At 40.9% G+C, this 17,781-nt stretch overlaps 1 protein-coding gene across 4 annotated transcripts in view; it reads right to left on the bottom strand.

Moving 5' to 3' along the window:
* ankrd27 (ankyrin repeat domain 27 (VPS9 domain)) overlaps window positions 1-17,781 on the bottom strand; it is a 104,332-nt gene that overhangs the window by 60,374 nt on the left and 26,177 nt on the right. For all 4 annotated transcript variants that reach the window (XR_004929113.1, XM_036130893.1, XM_036130894.1 and 1 more), the window contains 8 exons: window positions 16,365-16,441; window positions 15,793-15,914; window positions 11,423-11,501; window positions 8,725-8,857; window positions 8,535-8,627; window positions 5,300-5,415; window positions 1,350-1,432; window positions 1,146-1,261 (listed from right to left, as the gene is read on the bottom strand). Coding sequence is in view for 3 of the 4 variants with exons in the window: in XM_036130893.1 (XP_035986786.1) it covers window positions 1,146-1,261; window positions 1,350-1,432; window positions 5,300-5,415; window positions 8,535-8,627; window positions 8,725-8,857; window positions 11,423-11,501; window positions 15,793-15,914; window positions 16,365-16,441 (819 nt within the window). In the remaining variant the exon portion in view is untranslated. The remainder of the gene's footprint in view (window positions 1-1,145; window positions 1,262-1,349; window positions 1,433-5,299; window positions 5,416-8,534; window positions 8,628-8,724; window positions 8,858-11,422; window positions 11,502-15,792; window positions 15,915-16,364; window positions 16,442-17,781) is intronic.

Raw genomic sequence — 17,781 nt, 5'->3', positions numbered from 1 at the left:
AGAGAGAGAGACACAGAGAGACAGAGAGAGAGAGGAGAGAGAGAGACTGAGAGGGGAGAAAGAGAAAGAAAGAGAGAGACAGAGAGAGAGAAATAGACAGAGAGAGAGAGGAAGAGAGACAGAGAGAGAGACAGAGAGAGAGAGAGAGAGAGAGAGAGAGAGGATAGAGGTACGGAGAGAGAGAGAGATAGAGAGAGAGAGAGAGAGAGAAGAGAGAGAGATAGAGAGAGAGAGAGAGAGATAGATATAGAGAGAGAGAGAGCAGATAGAGAGAAGAGAGGAGAGAGAGAGAGACAGAGAGAGAGACAGATAGAGAAGAGAGAGTAGAGAGAGAGAGAGAGAGAGAGAATGAGAGAGAGAGACAGAAGAGACAGACAGAGATCGAGACAGAAGAGAGAACAGACAGAGAGAGAGACAGACAAGGAGATTAGACACATAGCGATCAAGATGATATAGATATACAGAGATAAATAGAGATATTATATATAGATATATATATATAGATATATATATATATATATATATATATATATATATATATATATATATATATATATATACACACACACACACAGATATTAAATAATCTCTGCATATTTTAGGCCCTTTTTTCCATCCATTTTATATTCAGTGCTTTATCTAAGAAAACCCTAATAAAGTAGAATACTTTGTTGAAGGGCCTGGCCCAAGGCTACTGATGCTCACTGTTGGGCACGCATGTTCTCACTGAAGACTTACCGTATTTTTCGGACTGTAAAGTGCACTGTGAATAAATGTGTTTATGTATATCTTTGTCCACATATAAACCGCACCGGATTATAAGGCGCACTAAATATTCCAATATTACTTCCAAACTGTGTAATATCACGCCACCACTCCCCCGTACACAGCTCTCTCCTTAGAGGGAGAGCTACCATAAAATCAGTCAGGAAGCAGAACTTTAATCATATATAAGGTGCACCAGATTAAAAGGCGCACCATCAATTTTTTAGAAAATTGAAGGATTTTAAGTGAGCCTTATAGTCTGAAAAATACGGTAGTGCAGATTTGAATTATTGTTGAAGATCCTAATGTTATTAATGAACTCCCTGGACAAATCAAAACTGTGTCTTTGTGCTTATTTCTCTATGTGTAAAGACACTCACTGAGACCCCTTGGAATCCACGTTGACAGGCTAGGTGCAGTGGTGTAAGGGCATGGTAGTCTGTGTCATTAACAGGTGCTCCTTTATGCACCAGCAGGTCGATCAACTGGGCCTGACCTGAAATATTAAAAGCATATGTACACATGTACAGGTTGGTCTTTTTTTGTTTTATGTTTGAACCGTCTGTGTTTTAGCAGCAGCTCACCACAGATTGCAGCAGCGTGCAGAGGAGTGTAACCTCTTTCATCCCGGGAGAACGGCGTGACGATGGACCGTTGTTTCAAGCGTCTGAAAGAATAAGCTAACACTCAGGTAAGTTTAATTCCCTCCACTCTCTTCCAATTACTGCAAACATGACTGGATTATAGAGGCAAACTCATATCACATTTGAAATATTGTTCAACAAGTTCTGCTGTTGTAATAAGCTGTTAAGTCCTGGTCAAATGAAGTGTTCATTAATTAGGCAGAGTGGTCAGATACAGCTGTAATTAGGTCAGAAAGGGTTAACGATGCAGAGGACTCCACTCTCAGGCTGCTGGCTCTCAGCAGGACCAGGGCTAACTCAAAGTCAGAAGATTTGAGTTAGGGTTGTCATGATACTAAAATTTCAAACTTCGTTTGATACAAAGAAAAATACCTGATACTACCATTTTCGATACCGCGGCTAAATTTTTTGACGTCACGGTGTTTTTATGGTCAAGCGCAAAAAAAAAAAAAAAAACATTTATAAATGACAAACTTAACTTTGATTTTCTTGATTAGTGCAAAACTGTAGGGGACAGGTCTATGGAGGATAAAAACTGAAAGAATAAAATAGAAAATAAAAATCCAAACACATAAATGCTCCAATAAATGTATCACTACAATATTGCCCTTAGTAATTTAAAAGTGCTACAAAAAATGGATATAAATAGAGAAAAACATTTAAAAGGTCAATTAAATAACAAAATGTGGTAAATATATTGAATACTTTTTAACAGTCAAAACTACATTCGATTATTGCCAATTTCTAAAATTAATTTGTATATTTTAGGTGCATTGGTTTATTTATTGTGCAATTTACATATTTTCACTTTTATTTTAAATTTTGTCAGTGTTGGTCCTGCATACTTTCAGTTCTCCTTTAAAAATATATATATATATATACACCGTATTTTTCGGACCATAAGGAGCACCGGATTATAAAGCGCACTGTGAATTAAAGTGTTTATGTGTGTCTTTGTCAACACACAAGCTGAACCGGATTATAACGTGCATCAAATATTCTTCCAAAGTGTGTAATATCACTCCGCCACTCCCCCGTACACAGCTCTCTATCTGTCTCTGTCATGAGGACAGAGTAAATGGACTAGACTGCCCTGTTTCTAACATGAGACCAAAATAAAAGTAACTTTTAGATTGAATTAACTGACTAGGTCTATTGTTGCTAGCGCGTACACTGGCCCAGACTGCCTAAAGACTCTCACATACTCGGGCGTACTGTGTGCATACTGTGAGCTGCGTGGACTCTGCGCTGACTATCCACAGACATTTTACCTTTCATGGTCGAGAGTACTGTTGCCTACATTTCTAGTGGTAAATTCCTACAAGTCCCACACATCCTGCCAGTGGGTTCCTACAGCATAAGGCAAGTTAAATTAAAGACTTTTTAATGCCACTTGAAAGAAAAAGTTAAGACCAACTTCACAATAAACACAAATGAAAAAGAAACTCAGCAACAATTTTACCCAAGCCTTTAACATAAAACATGACTTTTACGCAGTGTAAAAGTTTCAAATTTCCAAAAACGTTCCAGATATAAAGAAAACATTTGGCTCAGCTTTTCTGCAAACAGCAGAAAACTATTGTTTCCAACCATTATAACTACTATTCTGCTGCATTTATTAAGTTTTTTGCCCCCTAGCCATGCATCATAAAACAAGAAGCTTTCTAAAACCACAGTATAACCAATGTACTTTTTCCCAGCTATGGCATAGATCTGCAGACTTTCTTTAGTTCTTCCCCCACCAGTCACAATTCTGCCATTTCAATGTTGTAATGCTTTTTTAGTGTTTCTCATATCAATCAATCAATCGCTTTTTTAGTGTTTCTCATATCAATCAATCAATCAATCAATTTTATTTGTCAACTGCAATTTGCATTGCAATCGAAAATTCAGTTTCAGTACAACCGTCCATCACATAAACTTAAACATTTTAGGGGAATGAATGACTGAGGCCTTGCGTTGCCAAGGAACGCAGCCAGTCAGCCGCTGCTACATCAGCGCAGCCGTTAGGTGCGTTCCTCCAAACTGCCTCAGACCCCGCTTTACACGGAGTACACAGGCGCTGCCCTTGAGAATCTGTTGAAGAAAGATTTTACATGGGGGAAGTGGAGGGAGATAAAAAAAGACAGGTGCTTCACAATTTATGTTCCCACATATAATGTGAACCATCCGACAAAAAACCTCATTTGCACAAGAAGCAAAAATAATTACGAGACACATATATGCAGAAAGGTAAACATTTGAATGCTGTTCGGGTGAAGTGTCGTCTGTATTTGTGAGCATCAGTATGTGTGTCTGAGTGAAAGTTTGTATTTCCGTGGGGCTCTCCAGAGGCCATTTGTCCTTGGTCTTATACGGCAGCCAACAGTTCAGAGAAACTTCCACAGATGTCAGCAGGGAAGGTGGGGGGGAGCAGGGGATTTGTGCGATGTCGCCATAACAACTCAGGGAGATGGATGTGCAGGCATTGCAGAAATGAAAGTGGAACAGAACTGGGAAATAATTTTCATGCTTAGTGTCTCACGCTTCGCATGTGTGATTCCACCGTCTTGATTCTCATCGCTCCGAGTTTAAAACAGTTCTTGCACAAAGACATTCCCTGGTACTGGTTTTAATTAGCAGAAAAATCTTAGATGGACATCCAATTTTTATTGGAATTTACACTTTCCCATGTGGTCCAAAGATAAAGTGACTGTTAGTGCTACATGAACGACTTATCTGCTCTAAGACTCATGGCTTCAACAACATTGCTTTTATTGGTTCAGCAATTGGGATCACGTGGAGTTGTAGTGTAAATTATTTAAAAAATAACAAATGTTACCAATTATCTTAATATTTGATACAAATTACAATCATAAATTCTTATTTATGAAGAAATATTTTTAAGATCTGTAAAAGATTGATTTTAGACATTCCAATTAAGGCCTTGTTTTTAGATTGTTGAAGTCAATGCCTATAAAGACTTTTTAAGGATCTGCAGGAACCCTGAATAACGAGTAGGGCTGGGCATCGATTAAAATTTCAAGAATCGATTTGATTCCGATCCTCAAGATTTGGAATCGATTATTTTTGATACCATCTCCACTGATTAAAAACAGCTTTGGGCATCCTAGTTGTCTGGAGAAAGTATGTAATGGCCACGTCTGACTGCCACTGCCTTCAGAATAAACACACATTGCTTAGAACTTCATATTTCTTTTAAAGCAGCTCCCAAACTGCCAGTAGTACACACAATCAACTCATTTAAATGGGGCGGAACAAACTGGTCTTGCACGTCCTATACTTTGCAGACGCAGTCTTTGAAGATCACCTGCAACACGCCTACTTATTGCTCCCGCTATTATTTTTCTGCACATGCAATTTAGGGCTCCTTATTTGGACTCTTGAAAGATCAATTCCAAAATGTCATGTAATGCATTAAGATAACGTCAGAGCCGTTGCAGAACGGCAAGCTAGACAATTGTCAAGGGCCCCAAGCTAAAGGGCCCCCCCCCCCCGATGCCAATACAATTGTTCATAATAATAAATGACAATGTTACAGTGCAACTTAGGAACGTAAACCGGCAAAGCGCAATCACAATTTGATTTGCCTGAAAAGGCCCTTTATAGAGGCTCCTCCATGTTACATTAGAAGCACTGTTCTAATCAACAATGCAGGAAATGACTAATGTATGCTTTGACGTATGATTCAGTGTATTTGTAAAGTACTTGTGCCTGTTAATTGCAGACTTTGTTCCTCTGTGTTGGTACAAAGTCTTACGGAAATGAACATTGGATCCTTTGAAGAATTAATAATCTGAAGTGTTAAATAAAGTTTTTAACAAACATGAGCCAATGTGCATACACACATACACACACAAACAGTGTTCTTATGTGCTCTGGATACTGACCCTGACAGGCGGCCATCACAGAGGTCACAGGAACAAAGAGGATGGCACATCCTGACATTTTCATCACCTTCACTCAGCAGACTTTCCACTTCGGTTTCATTTCCATTTGCTATGTGCTAAATACAGACAGAAAACAGGATCAAATATAACCACAGATCCAACAGATCACAAGAAATGCATATTATAAGAGAACTGCTCTAGTAGAACACGCACTCTGAAGAGATACTAACTACAGCACAATCACTTTAATTCTGGGATTTTCATTAAGCTTCTTTGATCCTTTGGAGGAATCATAACCACACCACTTTACACTGCAACCACATCAAGAGTATGTTTAGTAACCCATATAACTGGCAGATTAGGATTTCCAATTACTTAGATTCAACCAAAAAGGTAGTTTCTGATAGGAAACATCAACACCAGCTAAATACAATTGCCGTGTGGTGGTTTTCTTGCAGGTCTTCCACTTCTTTTCATGGATAAAGTCAACGTTTCTCTAACAGTGATCTTGTTTATGTGTGTCTGCAGAGGGGTGTGTGTGTGTGTGTGTGTGTGTGTGTGTGTGTGTGTGTGTGTGTGTGTGTGTGTGTGTGTGTGTGTGTGTGTGTGTTAGGGTGACCAGACGTCACTGTTTACCTAGCGGTAAAATGTTGCGTTTAGACTGTTATTACGGTAGAGCTGTTGCGCGCAGAAACAGGTGTTACGGTAGCTGGTTGCGCAGCTGTTAACAAACACGACAAACAGAGGGCACCACTAGAGATGCTTTTGGATGTCAGCTGCTATTAAAACACAAAAAAGAAGAAGAGCGCACCACTTTTAAAACAGAAGAAGAAGAAGTGGAAGTTCGTTGTCAACCACTGGCAACTGATGGGGAGCTGCTGTGTCATGGTAAGTGTGTTAATGGATTAATTTTATTTGGATCGGGCTGATCCTGTGAGAAATGTTTGGTTGGTGTCCAGGTTAAAAAAATAATTAATAAAAACTAAGACAACACCACGAGTTGCTGCTCGCATGAGTAAAAGACACTTGTGTAAAATGTTACAGAATGATTGAAAACTCTTTGTAAGGCGCTAATCTGGTACGCTGGTTCTCCAGGGATCAACAAGGGTTCATCTAAAGATGTTTTAGAACTGATAGGTGACCTTTACCTATCAAATAACTTCTGGGGGAAGTGATTTAATTTTAATTATATAATGTCTGTTTTAGAATCATGTAAGATTGATGCAAGAAGAGAGAGGAAGAAGATAGGGAGACAGAAAGGAGATTAAATGAGAGTGGAGGAAAATAGGAACACTGATGGAAAGGACGGTTGACAAGAAGGGAGAAAAATTTACTTAGAGTATTAATAAAGTTCAAGTGATAAAGCGTTGACATGATTTAAGTGATAAACTAACGTATTGAGTAATGTCGTGTACAAAGTATACTATATAAAACAGAGTGACTCAGGTTTGAGTTGAGAAGCCCAATTGTTTGAGGATATAACCTCTCTATGAGTGTCTGCACTGAACATGAGTTTCACTGCACTTCCCTAGCTGTGGCAGAATGAAGAGGCAGATTAGTTGTATTTTTTTCTTGTGTTTTTAAAACTGTCTGTTCTGCACATAATAAATCCTCTTCTCCTCTTATTTTATCCAGACCTCTGGATACCGTGGCTGATGGCTCTTCAGACATAGAAGGCCTTGAAGAAACCAGAGATGATCTCATGTTAGCTGACTCACTGACCGGGGTTGACTCACCTTATAGGAGCAAACAATATACTTGCACATCAACTACTACCATACACATACACATCATGTAGTTATACACACTTTGTGTAAGTTTATACATGCTCATGCTGCACTACACACTCAATCACTTGCATTCTTGTCAAGGGGATTTCCAAGTCTGTGCCTTTTTTTAAACATGTTTAACACCTTTTCACCTCACATCACCACAACCCATTTTCTTGTCCTAAACAGGCTCTATGCACAGCTCCACTTCTTCCTGAACTTCAGCAGCTCCTTTGTTTCCTGCCTTTTATTACTGGACAGACTGATTAATCCAGGTGTGTCTGACCTCAGTAACCAGCCAAGACACACCTGGATTAATCAGCTTGTCCAGTAATGAAAGACCGGAAACAAAGGCGCTGCAGAAGTTCAGGAAGTAGTGGAGCTGTGCTTACAGCCCATTAGTGGGAGAAATTAATCTGCTACTTTCAGATGCACAGTACCCTGATGCGGTCAGTTGACAGTAAGAAACATATCATCCTTTACCTGCAGGCTTGACCGCTACTTGTTTTTGATGTAAACGCAGAAAAACCTATTTCTCATAGGTATGTAGACGTGAACAGGATAAGTATTTGTCCCCCAACCCAGAAACACGGTTCTAGTTTTCTATTAATAACACTATTGATGTATTCATTTTATTATTCTTAGGATATACTAAAAGTGTGGAGAGGCACATTCCTGGCTTTTACACTTGATTTTTGTTGTTTAAATATTAATAAATATGTAAAAAATAAATGAAACCATTACTGTCCCCGTTTCCTAATTTCATCTTGATGAGATGTATTGATTTTTATCCACAAGCTAGAAATGTCCCCAGATTTGATTTAAGAAATCCGGTCACCTTAGTGTATGTCTGTGTGTGAAGAGGAGATGTGATCTGAGTGTCTGATTACAGACGGATGATTGACTGTTTCTAAGTCTATTGTTTGCATTGAACTTTATAATAAATTAAAACATAGGCCTGTAATACATAGTTTTTCTTCGTTTCAGCTGCAGTTTTACATGGATTCAGCTGGTTTCTTCCTCAAGTTCATCTGTGGTAGAGGAGAGGACAGCCTCTCCTACCTTTCTACTAATACTGCTTTCTTTCAGCCCACTACATTTCAACCAACGTTTCAGCTGTTCTATGCTGGGGTTCTCAGTTGTAGCAGGTTGAAATGAAGCTCCTAAACGTTGTCATCTTCCAAAATGATTAGTACACCATAAAGCAAATAATCCCTGTGTGCACTCTGACAATGAGAGCACCACCCTGTCACCTACTGTAGTGGATGTGCAATTACACTTTATTCTAGTAGAGCAGGGGAAAAAAGCCCCCTCTTGCGGGTCGCACCCCACTATTTGAGAAGTACTGCATTACAGGGTCTTGTCGTTAAAGGAAAGGGTGGATCCATCTGAACATTTAGTACATATTATTTGGAAGAAGTGACAGATGGAGAAAGGGATATAGCAGCCCGATGGTTACAGCTCACCTCAAACAGGCATTGTATGGGTGCTTCCACGTTCTGAGTCAGCAGACTCATCCTCTCCTTGAACAGAGCTTTGTCGCTGAGGTCACCGCTGACCTGAGTGCAAGGAGACAAAGGCTAAAACCAGTAGTGTCTCAGAACTGTGTCACATCTGCTAAAATCCAACATGTTAGCATTCCTGAGTGTGTCTCACAGAGCCTGTTTTCTGCAGCTTCCCCAGGTTGATGTACTCCACTGCTGCCTCAAATGTGCTTAGGCAGTAGCTGAGCTCATCTTTGCTGGAGTTACTGAAACAGAAGTTCCTCATGTAGCTCAGGTTGGCCATCCTGAAACAGAACAATTTTACAAGCAACACTCAAATTAGAAAACAGATTATTTTGCAGCTTTTGTAAATACGACACACAAGTAAAAATTAAGCTTAGTGTAAATTTAGCTTCACAATAAAGACCTTTGACAACAAATTAAAGTTGCTCTCTATAGGCAGGTCAAGTCCATCACACAACATCCACCTGTATGGATTTGGTTGCACCAGGATGGTGAGTAATTCCGATGTAAACCCACTGAAGAGAGAAGACGGAGGGCTAAATTCAGACCATGTCGAAAGCTGAGCCAGGACAATTGTCTGTGTGTGTTCAATATTCTGGTTACAATCAATCCAGAGACACACTAAGGAATGCTCACTGACCTACTGGGCCAAGGGATGGGTAGAAATATCCATTCAATCAAGGCATTGCAATATATATTTTCCCAATTCAGTATCGGTTTTTATACATCTCTAAATTGATCAAATTCCCTGGCCTGTGGCTTTGTGAGCAACAGTTTCAAGTAATTCTCATCATATGGCTGAAAGCCGGATAATGTGAATGCAAATGAAGTGAATTACAGTGTTACAGACTGGCATATGGGACTACTGGGGATTTCCCGGTGGGCCAGTGGTTTAGCCCGTAGATATGCTTTGTGTTCAACCTTGTTGTCACAGAGCACGCACTTGGATGCCTCTAACGCCTTCTCTTTCTGTCCAAAGTTCTGCTTAGCACGCAGCCGAGGAGTGGATGTGTTAACACAAGAACGAGCATTACAGGGCTGGCAAGCAGACACTGGGCAACCAACAAAAACAAAAAGCTTCTGTGGGGCTTACAACTCAGCAGTTATGAATTGGAGAAGCCTGAATTGGAGATGCTCAAAAAGCCATCCAATGCCTAAACTTTCTAGAACTGTCTAAAACCTCAACACTATGACGGTGCGTCTGGCAGAGTAACTCCGGTTGGGAGGAAGTACCCTGTTCTTTTCCTCTGCCGGACTCTTTGTAAAATTGTGGATGAAATCGAGAGACTGGGTTGGCTTCATTTACAGAATACGGCTAGAAACCTTCGTTGTTGGACACCTCTGCGCTGTGTCTGGATTCACCAGATAATTCAGAGGCATTTTGAGTTTTATGAGTTTCACCACCTACTACAGGAGCTGTGCGTTCACAAGGGTTGCCTTCAGTGGTAATTACGTCTCACTTGAGCCCAGTTTGACAATCTGTTGACTGGCATCTGTGCCAACATCTCCAGCTAGGAGAAGAGGTCTTCAGCTGAGGAGCGTCTGTCCATCTGTCTCAGGTTAGTGGGCATCATCTGAGGCTAGATTTTAACATTTATCAGTGATGAGAAGTAAAAATATTTTTTCCTGTCGGAAAATCTGCCAACGTGTAACATTCGGAGTCTCTCTAATTGGTTTACACACCGCGTCTAGTTGCAAAACCTCCAATTTTTTAACTCTTGCATCAGTCGCTTAAAGTGCATCAAGCCAAGCTGGGAGCACGGAACACACAAAAAGCTTCAAAACGCACAGCTCAAGATACGCCCTTGAGGCGTGTGCACCATAGACTTTGCATGTAAACCCGATGGCATTGATGCTCAAAAAGCATTTGGTCTGAACGCAGCATGAGACATATATTTTGGGGCATTTTTTTTCCTAAAGAAAACCCCCATCAAAAAGTTATAATTTACAGCAAAAAATGCAGAATTAAATGTCCAACAGGATATTCCCCATTCCCTGCCAGGAGATGGATGCAGGGTGTAAGTTAGACGGCAATGAAAAAGAGAAAACCAGTCCAACTTCATAAAACTAGGTGATGTGACTAAAGCTGACCAAGGGGTCAAGTTTAAGATCACTGATTCAACATGTGGTGTTTGTTGCTGATTGTCTTCGTATGAGGCAGGCTGTGGTAGGAGTTCAATTAAAGTTTTCTGGATATACCATCTATATCCAGAAAACAGGTGTCAGCAACACAAACACAATCGATCGTTAGATCGATGGATAGATAGCAAGCAGAGCTGGGTGGTGTGCTGTCATGGCAACCTCAGTCAGTTAACCTGAACTCAGTAGACTTTGTTGTGATAGTGGGAAATATTTTAAAAATAGGAAAACAAACTTTAAAAGATTACACCCAGATTTGGATCAGGACTTGGCTACAGTCCTATATCAGAGTATTTAGATTTTTCTGACTAAAGTATCACATTTTTACTTCTATGAAAGCATTACCTACACTCAGTCAAAGGATCCACATAAAAAATGTTTTCAGAACCTGAGGTAAACTTATAACTGCTAAATAAATCATTTGGAAATCTCTTGGAACTCTCAATGCAACAAATGATTACAGTCAATTTTAGTCCTTTAGCCAATGACTCAGACTGGTTTGGGAATGCTTGAGAATTTTAATGTTCTAGAGCATTCCAAGAGGCTTGAAAGCTAAAAAAAAAAAAAAAAAAAAAAACATTTCTGAATTAGCTAACCTACAGTGTGACTTCATCCCTCTGAGTTATTTTCCTCCCTAAATGTGTTTTATTTCAGTTTTTATTTTAACTGCAGATAAAACATTCCCAAAGGATTTTCTCTATGCTCACCAGTTGGGGATTTCAGTCTTGAGCAAAAGGTAAAGCACAACAGAGAGAAGGTCATCTGCACCCACAGCTTCGATACTCGCTGCAGAGAAAGAGAAACACAAGACAACAAATTGACTGAATGACTTTTTCATTCAGTCTTTTATCTGACACTACCAGCTCCTCTCCCTGTGTTCAAAGCAAACGTTCAAGTTGGCCTCTTGACAAACATGAATTAGGGGAAGATCATGCCATTCTCCACGTTAACAGTGGGACTACTGTGAGCTGAGCCAAGATTTCAAAACAACCTGAACAAACAGATGAGCAGCTGACACAGTGGGCACTGTGCTGCCAGCATATCTGATTACAGTGACGTCGGTATGCCTGCTGAGAAAGGTCACGGGCTAATTTACTCAGACTGCACAAACAATTACTAGCACAACTTCTTTAAACAGTCAATTATTCTTAATTACATATTTAATGGAAGCAGTTTCCTTTCACCAATTACCTTTTTTAGGCCAAAGTACAGAAATATGATTTGTTTAAACCACCATATATCAAATTATGATTTTGGAAATAAATTTTGTCCCCATGTTTTGGATCAGAGGTTCCTCTAAAACACACCAGATAACTGTAGCAGAAAAGCCAATCCACACTCTATTTTTAAACATATTCTATAAGTGAGTTTATTTTACTTGGACTTGAACATTAGACAATATATTTTATGTAATTACATCACCTTGATGTTACTTTTTACCAAAGATATATTCATGTGTTTCAGACAAGAAAACAACAGGTTTGTCACCTTCCATAATCCTTTATCCTAAGAATGCAATTACGTTCTTAAATGTAAGTGTTTGAATCTGAAATTGTTTAACCCGATGAGGTTTTGTAGACCTGACTGAGTTGGATTTGTAGGCGGGTTGGTCAAATATCTAAAAACTTTGGATTTGTACTGTTTCCAGAAGTGTCAAAGGTATTCACACATTATTTGGGTAGAAGTATAGATACCATTACCTGACTCCGCCAGATAGATTTGCTCCGCATATCCATCTGGAAACCTTCCGTTGAAGTAATTTTGGGAAGGGGCGAAAATACTGGTTAGCTGATTGGCCTATGTTGGTGATAGACGGGCCAAATAAACCAATCAGATTCGTCGTCGCTCTGTTACGAGCGACGACGAAAACACAACCACAAGCCAAGCTACTCTTGCTGCTGCAGGTAAAGGCTCGTTAGCTCAGCAAAGAAATACTCTGTAATTCCGATAAAACTTGCTCGATAGCCACGCTAACGCTAGTTTCGTCGGCTGAAGCCGCCATGTTCTTTAGACTGAACTGTCGCTCCTCGTTGCGTCACACCTCAACCCGCCCCAAAGCCAACGTTGATTGGACGTTCGTTTGGTGAACGGCTCCAAATTTTCTTTAACGGAGGGTAGCCAGACTGATCTGCGAGTGAAACCTTGAAAGCTCGCGAGATCAGGATGGTCTCACGAGGCTATAGATACCAGGGTTTAAAACTACTTATGTATAAGCTGAAGTATACACTCAAGCTTTTTAATCAAGAATAAAAGTACCAAAATTACTTTCAAAACTATTTAAAGTACAAAAGTAATTTAAAAACAAATGCCATTAAAGACAAAAGGTTAGGCTGCCCACATCACAGGGGACTACAGTGCACTACCCGACACCCCCCAAAAACATATATGTCTAAAGGGTTTTATGACTATAATGTTATATTATACATGTTAATATTGAAGAATTTGGGATACCGGTTTCACCCGTATATATACCCAGTGAAAATGAACACATTTTAGCACACTGCAGTACAATATATTGGAGACTTCCAGTTGGTATTTTTATTTTTCATACCCTTCAGCCCTCATATCTTTTTCCATTTTGTGTCCCTGTTGTTGGTACTAATAATTTTGATCACTAAACAGGACAAAGCGGATTAAAGATGCCGTCTGATGGACAGAATGCTGCTGACAAGGAGGGTGCTAGTGGTGATAGCCCTGGGCCTGGCCTAAAACTTGACCCCCATTATTGTGCTACTCGAGGAACACCACGAAAAGCTGTCAGATAATTTTAAGGCATCTTTTGATACAATTGATTTTAAATTGGACCAAAATAAAATATTTTTGGATGACCATGACGAACGAGTCTCTTCACTTGAGCTTGCCTCTGATGAAATAAGCCAGCGCATTTTGAATCTGGAGAATAAAAAAAGGGGGACCGGAGGGTGTGTTCCAACTACAGAGGAATCACACTCTTAAGCCTCCCTGGTAAGGTCTATTCAGGGGTTCTGGAAAGGAGGGTCCGTCGGATAGTCGAATCTCGGATTCAGGAAGAGCAGTGTGGTTTTCGTCCTGGCCGTGTAACACTGGACCAGCTCTACACCCTCAGCAGGATTCTGGAGGGGGCATGGGAGTTTGCCCAACCAGTCTACATGTGCTTTGTGGATCTGGAGAAGGCATTCGACCGTGTCCCCCGAGGGATCCTGTGGGGGGTACTCCGGGAGTATGGAGTACCGGGCCCTTTAATAAGGGCTGTCAGGTCTCTGTACGACCGGTGTCAGAGTCTGGTCCGCATTGCCGGCAGTAAGTCGGACTCGTTTCCGGTGAGAGTTGGACTCCGCCAAGGTTGCCCTTTGTCACAGATTCAGTTCATAACTTTTATGGACAGAATTTCTAGGCGCAGCCAAGGTGTTGAGGGGATCCGTTTTGGTGCCCTTAGGATTGCGTCTCTGCTATTCGCGGATGACGTGGTCCTATTGGCTTCATCAGGGCGTGATCTACAGCTCTCACTGGAGCGGTTTGCAGCAGAGTGCGAAGCGGCCGGGATGAAAATCAGTGCCTCCAAATCCGAGACCATGGTCTTGAACCGAAAAAGGGTGCCTTCTCCGGGTTGGGGAGGATGTGCTGCCCCTAGTGGAGGAGTTCAAGTATCTTGGGGTCTTGTTCACGAATGAGGGGAAGATGGAGCGTGAGATCGACAGGCGGATTGGTGCAGCGTCTGCTGTGAAGCGGGCGCTGTACCGATCCGTTGTGGTGAAGAGAGAGCTGAGCCAAAAGGCGAAGCTCTCGATTTACCGGTCGATCTATGTTCCTACCCTCATCTATGGTCACGAGCTTTGGGTCGTGGCCGAAAGAACGAGATCCCAGTTACAAGCGGCTGAAATGAGTTTTCTCCGTAGTGTGTCTGGGCTCTCCCTTAGAGATAGGGTGAGGAGCTCAGTCATCCGGGGAGGACTCAGAGGAGAGGAGCCAGTTGAGGTGGCTCGGGCATCTGGTCAGGATGCCCCCTGGACGCCTCCCTGGTGAGGTGTTCCAGGCACGTCCCACCGGCAGGAGGCCCAGGGGAAGACCCAGGACACGCTGGAGGGACTATGTCTCCCGGCTGGCCTGGGAACGCCTTGGGATTCCTCCTGAGGAGCTGGCCCAAGTGGCCGGGGAGAGGGACGTCTGGGTCTCCCTACTGAAGCTGCTACCCCCGCGACCCGACCCCGGATAAGCGGAAGAAGACGGACGGACGGACAGATACTGACCACCCTCTGTCCCTCAAGTTCCAGGGGTATCGCCATATCTATTTGTTGTACCACATGCCAATCATTCTCATGTAATGCCAGTGTCCGTGCTCTTCCCTTCATACTTTACAGTTGTGCATGCACACTTTTAGTTTTTATGTATCCGGTCAGGTTAGCAGCTAGGTTAGCAGTTAGCAACAGTGGTTAGCCGTTCATTGTGGCTCCACTGCTCTCACCGTAGACTGTGAACATGGCTGAGAGTGGCATGAAGCAAACCGCGTTCATGTTTATGAGAAGAAGAGGAAGGCATCAGTAGAAAGTAAGACCAGAATGGATTTGTGAGATTTTTAAGACGCAATCTGCTAGAAGAGCAGAAGAGCAAGGTAAGTCGGTCTTGCGCATGTGCAGTTATTCAAACAGGGACTTGTGCAAACTTCCGGGAAAATTGCTGATGCTAGCAAAATGAGGTAAAGTATTTGTACTTCATTTCTTCACACTTCTATTTCAGTGTTGTCTTTCATCTTAAGAAGCCCCCGCATAGATAAATATACTAACATAAGGCCTCTCTGACGAACATCTAAACATACATTCACATTCTCTCTGTCACTCATTCGCCCACACACATCCTTGTTTAAAATACCAATTGAGGATCATGCATTGACTTCCATCCATGTTCAACTCCCTCTGTGGCCTTACCCTACTCCTAAACCTAACCTTTTGCCAAAAAAGTGAGGACCAAAAAAACAAAGGTCCCAATTTTACATCAAAGTCCTGACTTTGGTGATAAAATAAGAAAAATACATTCTTACTCGGCTGCAAGTACACACACACACACACACACACACACAAACACACACAAGTCCCATATTTACTTGTGCGTCTTGGTGTCTGAGTGGCAATAAGGATGACTCTGCGCAGGCACTGCACTTTGAGAAGTGGGGATGTGTGCTGGTTGAGCTGACTCAGCTCTCTCTTTGCCCGAGACAGGTTTATGCTGGAGGAAAACAATGCAACAGAACAGAACATGAGTAATCTCAAGCAGAGCTTCAATGTGCAAACAGCTTCAGCAACACTCAGTAAAACTATTGAATTAAAATCTGGAACATCTTTTGAGTTACCAGTAGAATGCTTGTTACCAGGCCCTCTATATACCCACATCAGCAGTAGGTCTGAAAGTCCTTTCTCCATTCAGTAGCTGAAGTGATTCATTTCTTCATCATGTCTAAGTCACAAATCATCTTAATGACTTGTGAAACAGAATTTGCAGTAAAACTAATGTTCCTCTGTAGTTGGCAGAAACAGTTCTATTACTGATCTGTGCTGCTAACATCTGGATCTTAGTTCTGGCATATTTTGTCCTGAAAGCCATAACTGTATACTCTGTTCTCATTTGAAGACTTTGTTATGCCAAGGCTCTTCTGTAGCAACTGAGTGTACAACTGACCTGAAATTTGGTTTGACTCCCAGGTCCTTCTGCTGCAGCTCCTGAAAGCTTCTGGTGATTTTGTTAAAAGAAGCATCCTGTTGATGAGCAATGCATCACAAGAGAATTAAGAGAAGTTTTAAGGTGCCAAAATTTTATTAAGCTTCAAAAAGGTTCAGTCCTTGGAAGGATGGTTAAAAATATCGAGACTCTGAAAAGTAATACTAATTTGGCATGGTATTGATGCTAAATATTTTGCATACGAAGCAAACAAAGAAGGGAAACCCAAAGATCTTGACAAGCCTGCATGCTAACAGTGCTTTAAAGTGGTGAGAATAAAGTCAAGCAGCACAACAAACTTGTTTACAGCCAACAGCCTGGCTTATATGATAAAATCTGAAAGGTTATTAAATGAAGGTTCCTGTTCATAATTTAATACATTAAACGTATTACTGAAGTTAGCGCAACCGATGGTCTGCATTAATGTTGTGTGATTGGCTGTGACTAGCATACTAGGCATGTGTTATATTAGGTTATTTAATTATTTGTAATTTTTTATCCCCATGATATCAAAAATGGTATTGAATATCGAATATTTTTCTGGGTATCGATATCAAATTTGAAATTTTAGTATTGTGACAACCCTAGTCCTTTGGCCAATTCTCTTTAAAATATATATATGCTTCTGATTGGGAAAATGAACAGAAGGCATAGGATTCATTTCCATAGTTATGTTGATGACAGTTATATTTATCCATAATTTCTCATGAATCCAATCAATTACATGACATCTAAACCTGGATGACTTTAAATGCTCCACTTTTAAATTCTAACAAGACAAAAGTTGTCATTTTTAGGCCAGAGTCTTTGTTAAATAAACTTTTAAATGACTTAATCTGGATGACATTAAATTGGCCTCTAGTAATAAAGTAAAAAATCTTGGTGTTATTTTTGACCAGGAAATATTATTGAAATCCCATATTATACAGGTTACTATGGTTTCCTTTTTTCACCTCCAGAATATTGCCAAAATTAGAAATATTCTGTTCAGGAGTGACGCTAAAAAACTAATACTAGTACTAGGCTGGACTATTGTATTTCTTTACTATCAGGAAGTCCACAAAATGCTGTTAAAAGCCTTGAGCTGATCAAAAACGCTCCAGCAACATCTCTGATAAAAATTAAAAAGAGAGATTATGTTGTTCTAATGCGGTACCGCGCGCGAGCTATTTTTAGAAACACAACGTCACGATGACGTCACATCACGTGGTACGCAGTAGGGCATGCTTGCATAGTCCGCCGCTGTTTCGCTGTAAGAGACGTGCGTTACCCTTGGTTTTACTCGGTAAACGACTGCTTTTTCCAAATCTAAGACCATGGTTTTTAAACATTGTTGCTATGGAACGTGCAACAGCGACTCGAGTTACGCTGATCGGCC

Source organism: Fundulus heteroclitus, unplaced genomic scaffold, assembly GCF_011125445.2.
Source record: "Fundulus heteroclitus isolate FHET01 unplaced genomic scaffold, MU-UCD_Fhet_4.1 scaffold_39, whole genome shotgun sequence".
Classification (NCBI taxonomy): domain Eukaryota; kingdom Metazoa; phylum Chordata; class Actinopteri; order Cyprinodontiformes; family Fundulidae; genus Fundulus; species Fundulus heteroclitus.
This window is presented reverse-complemented; position numbering and strand designations above follow the sequence as displayed.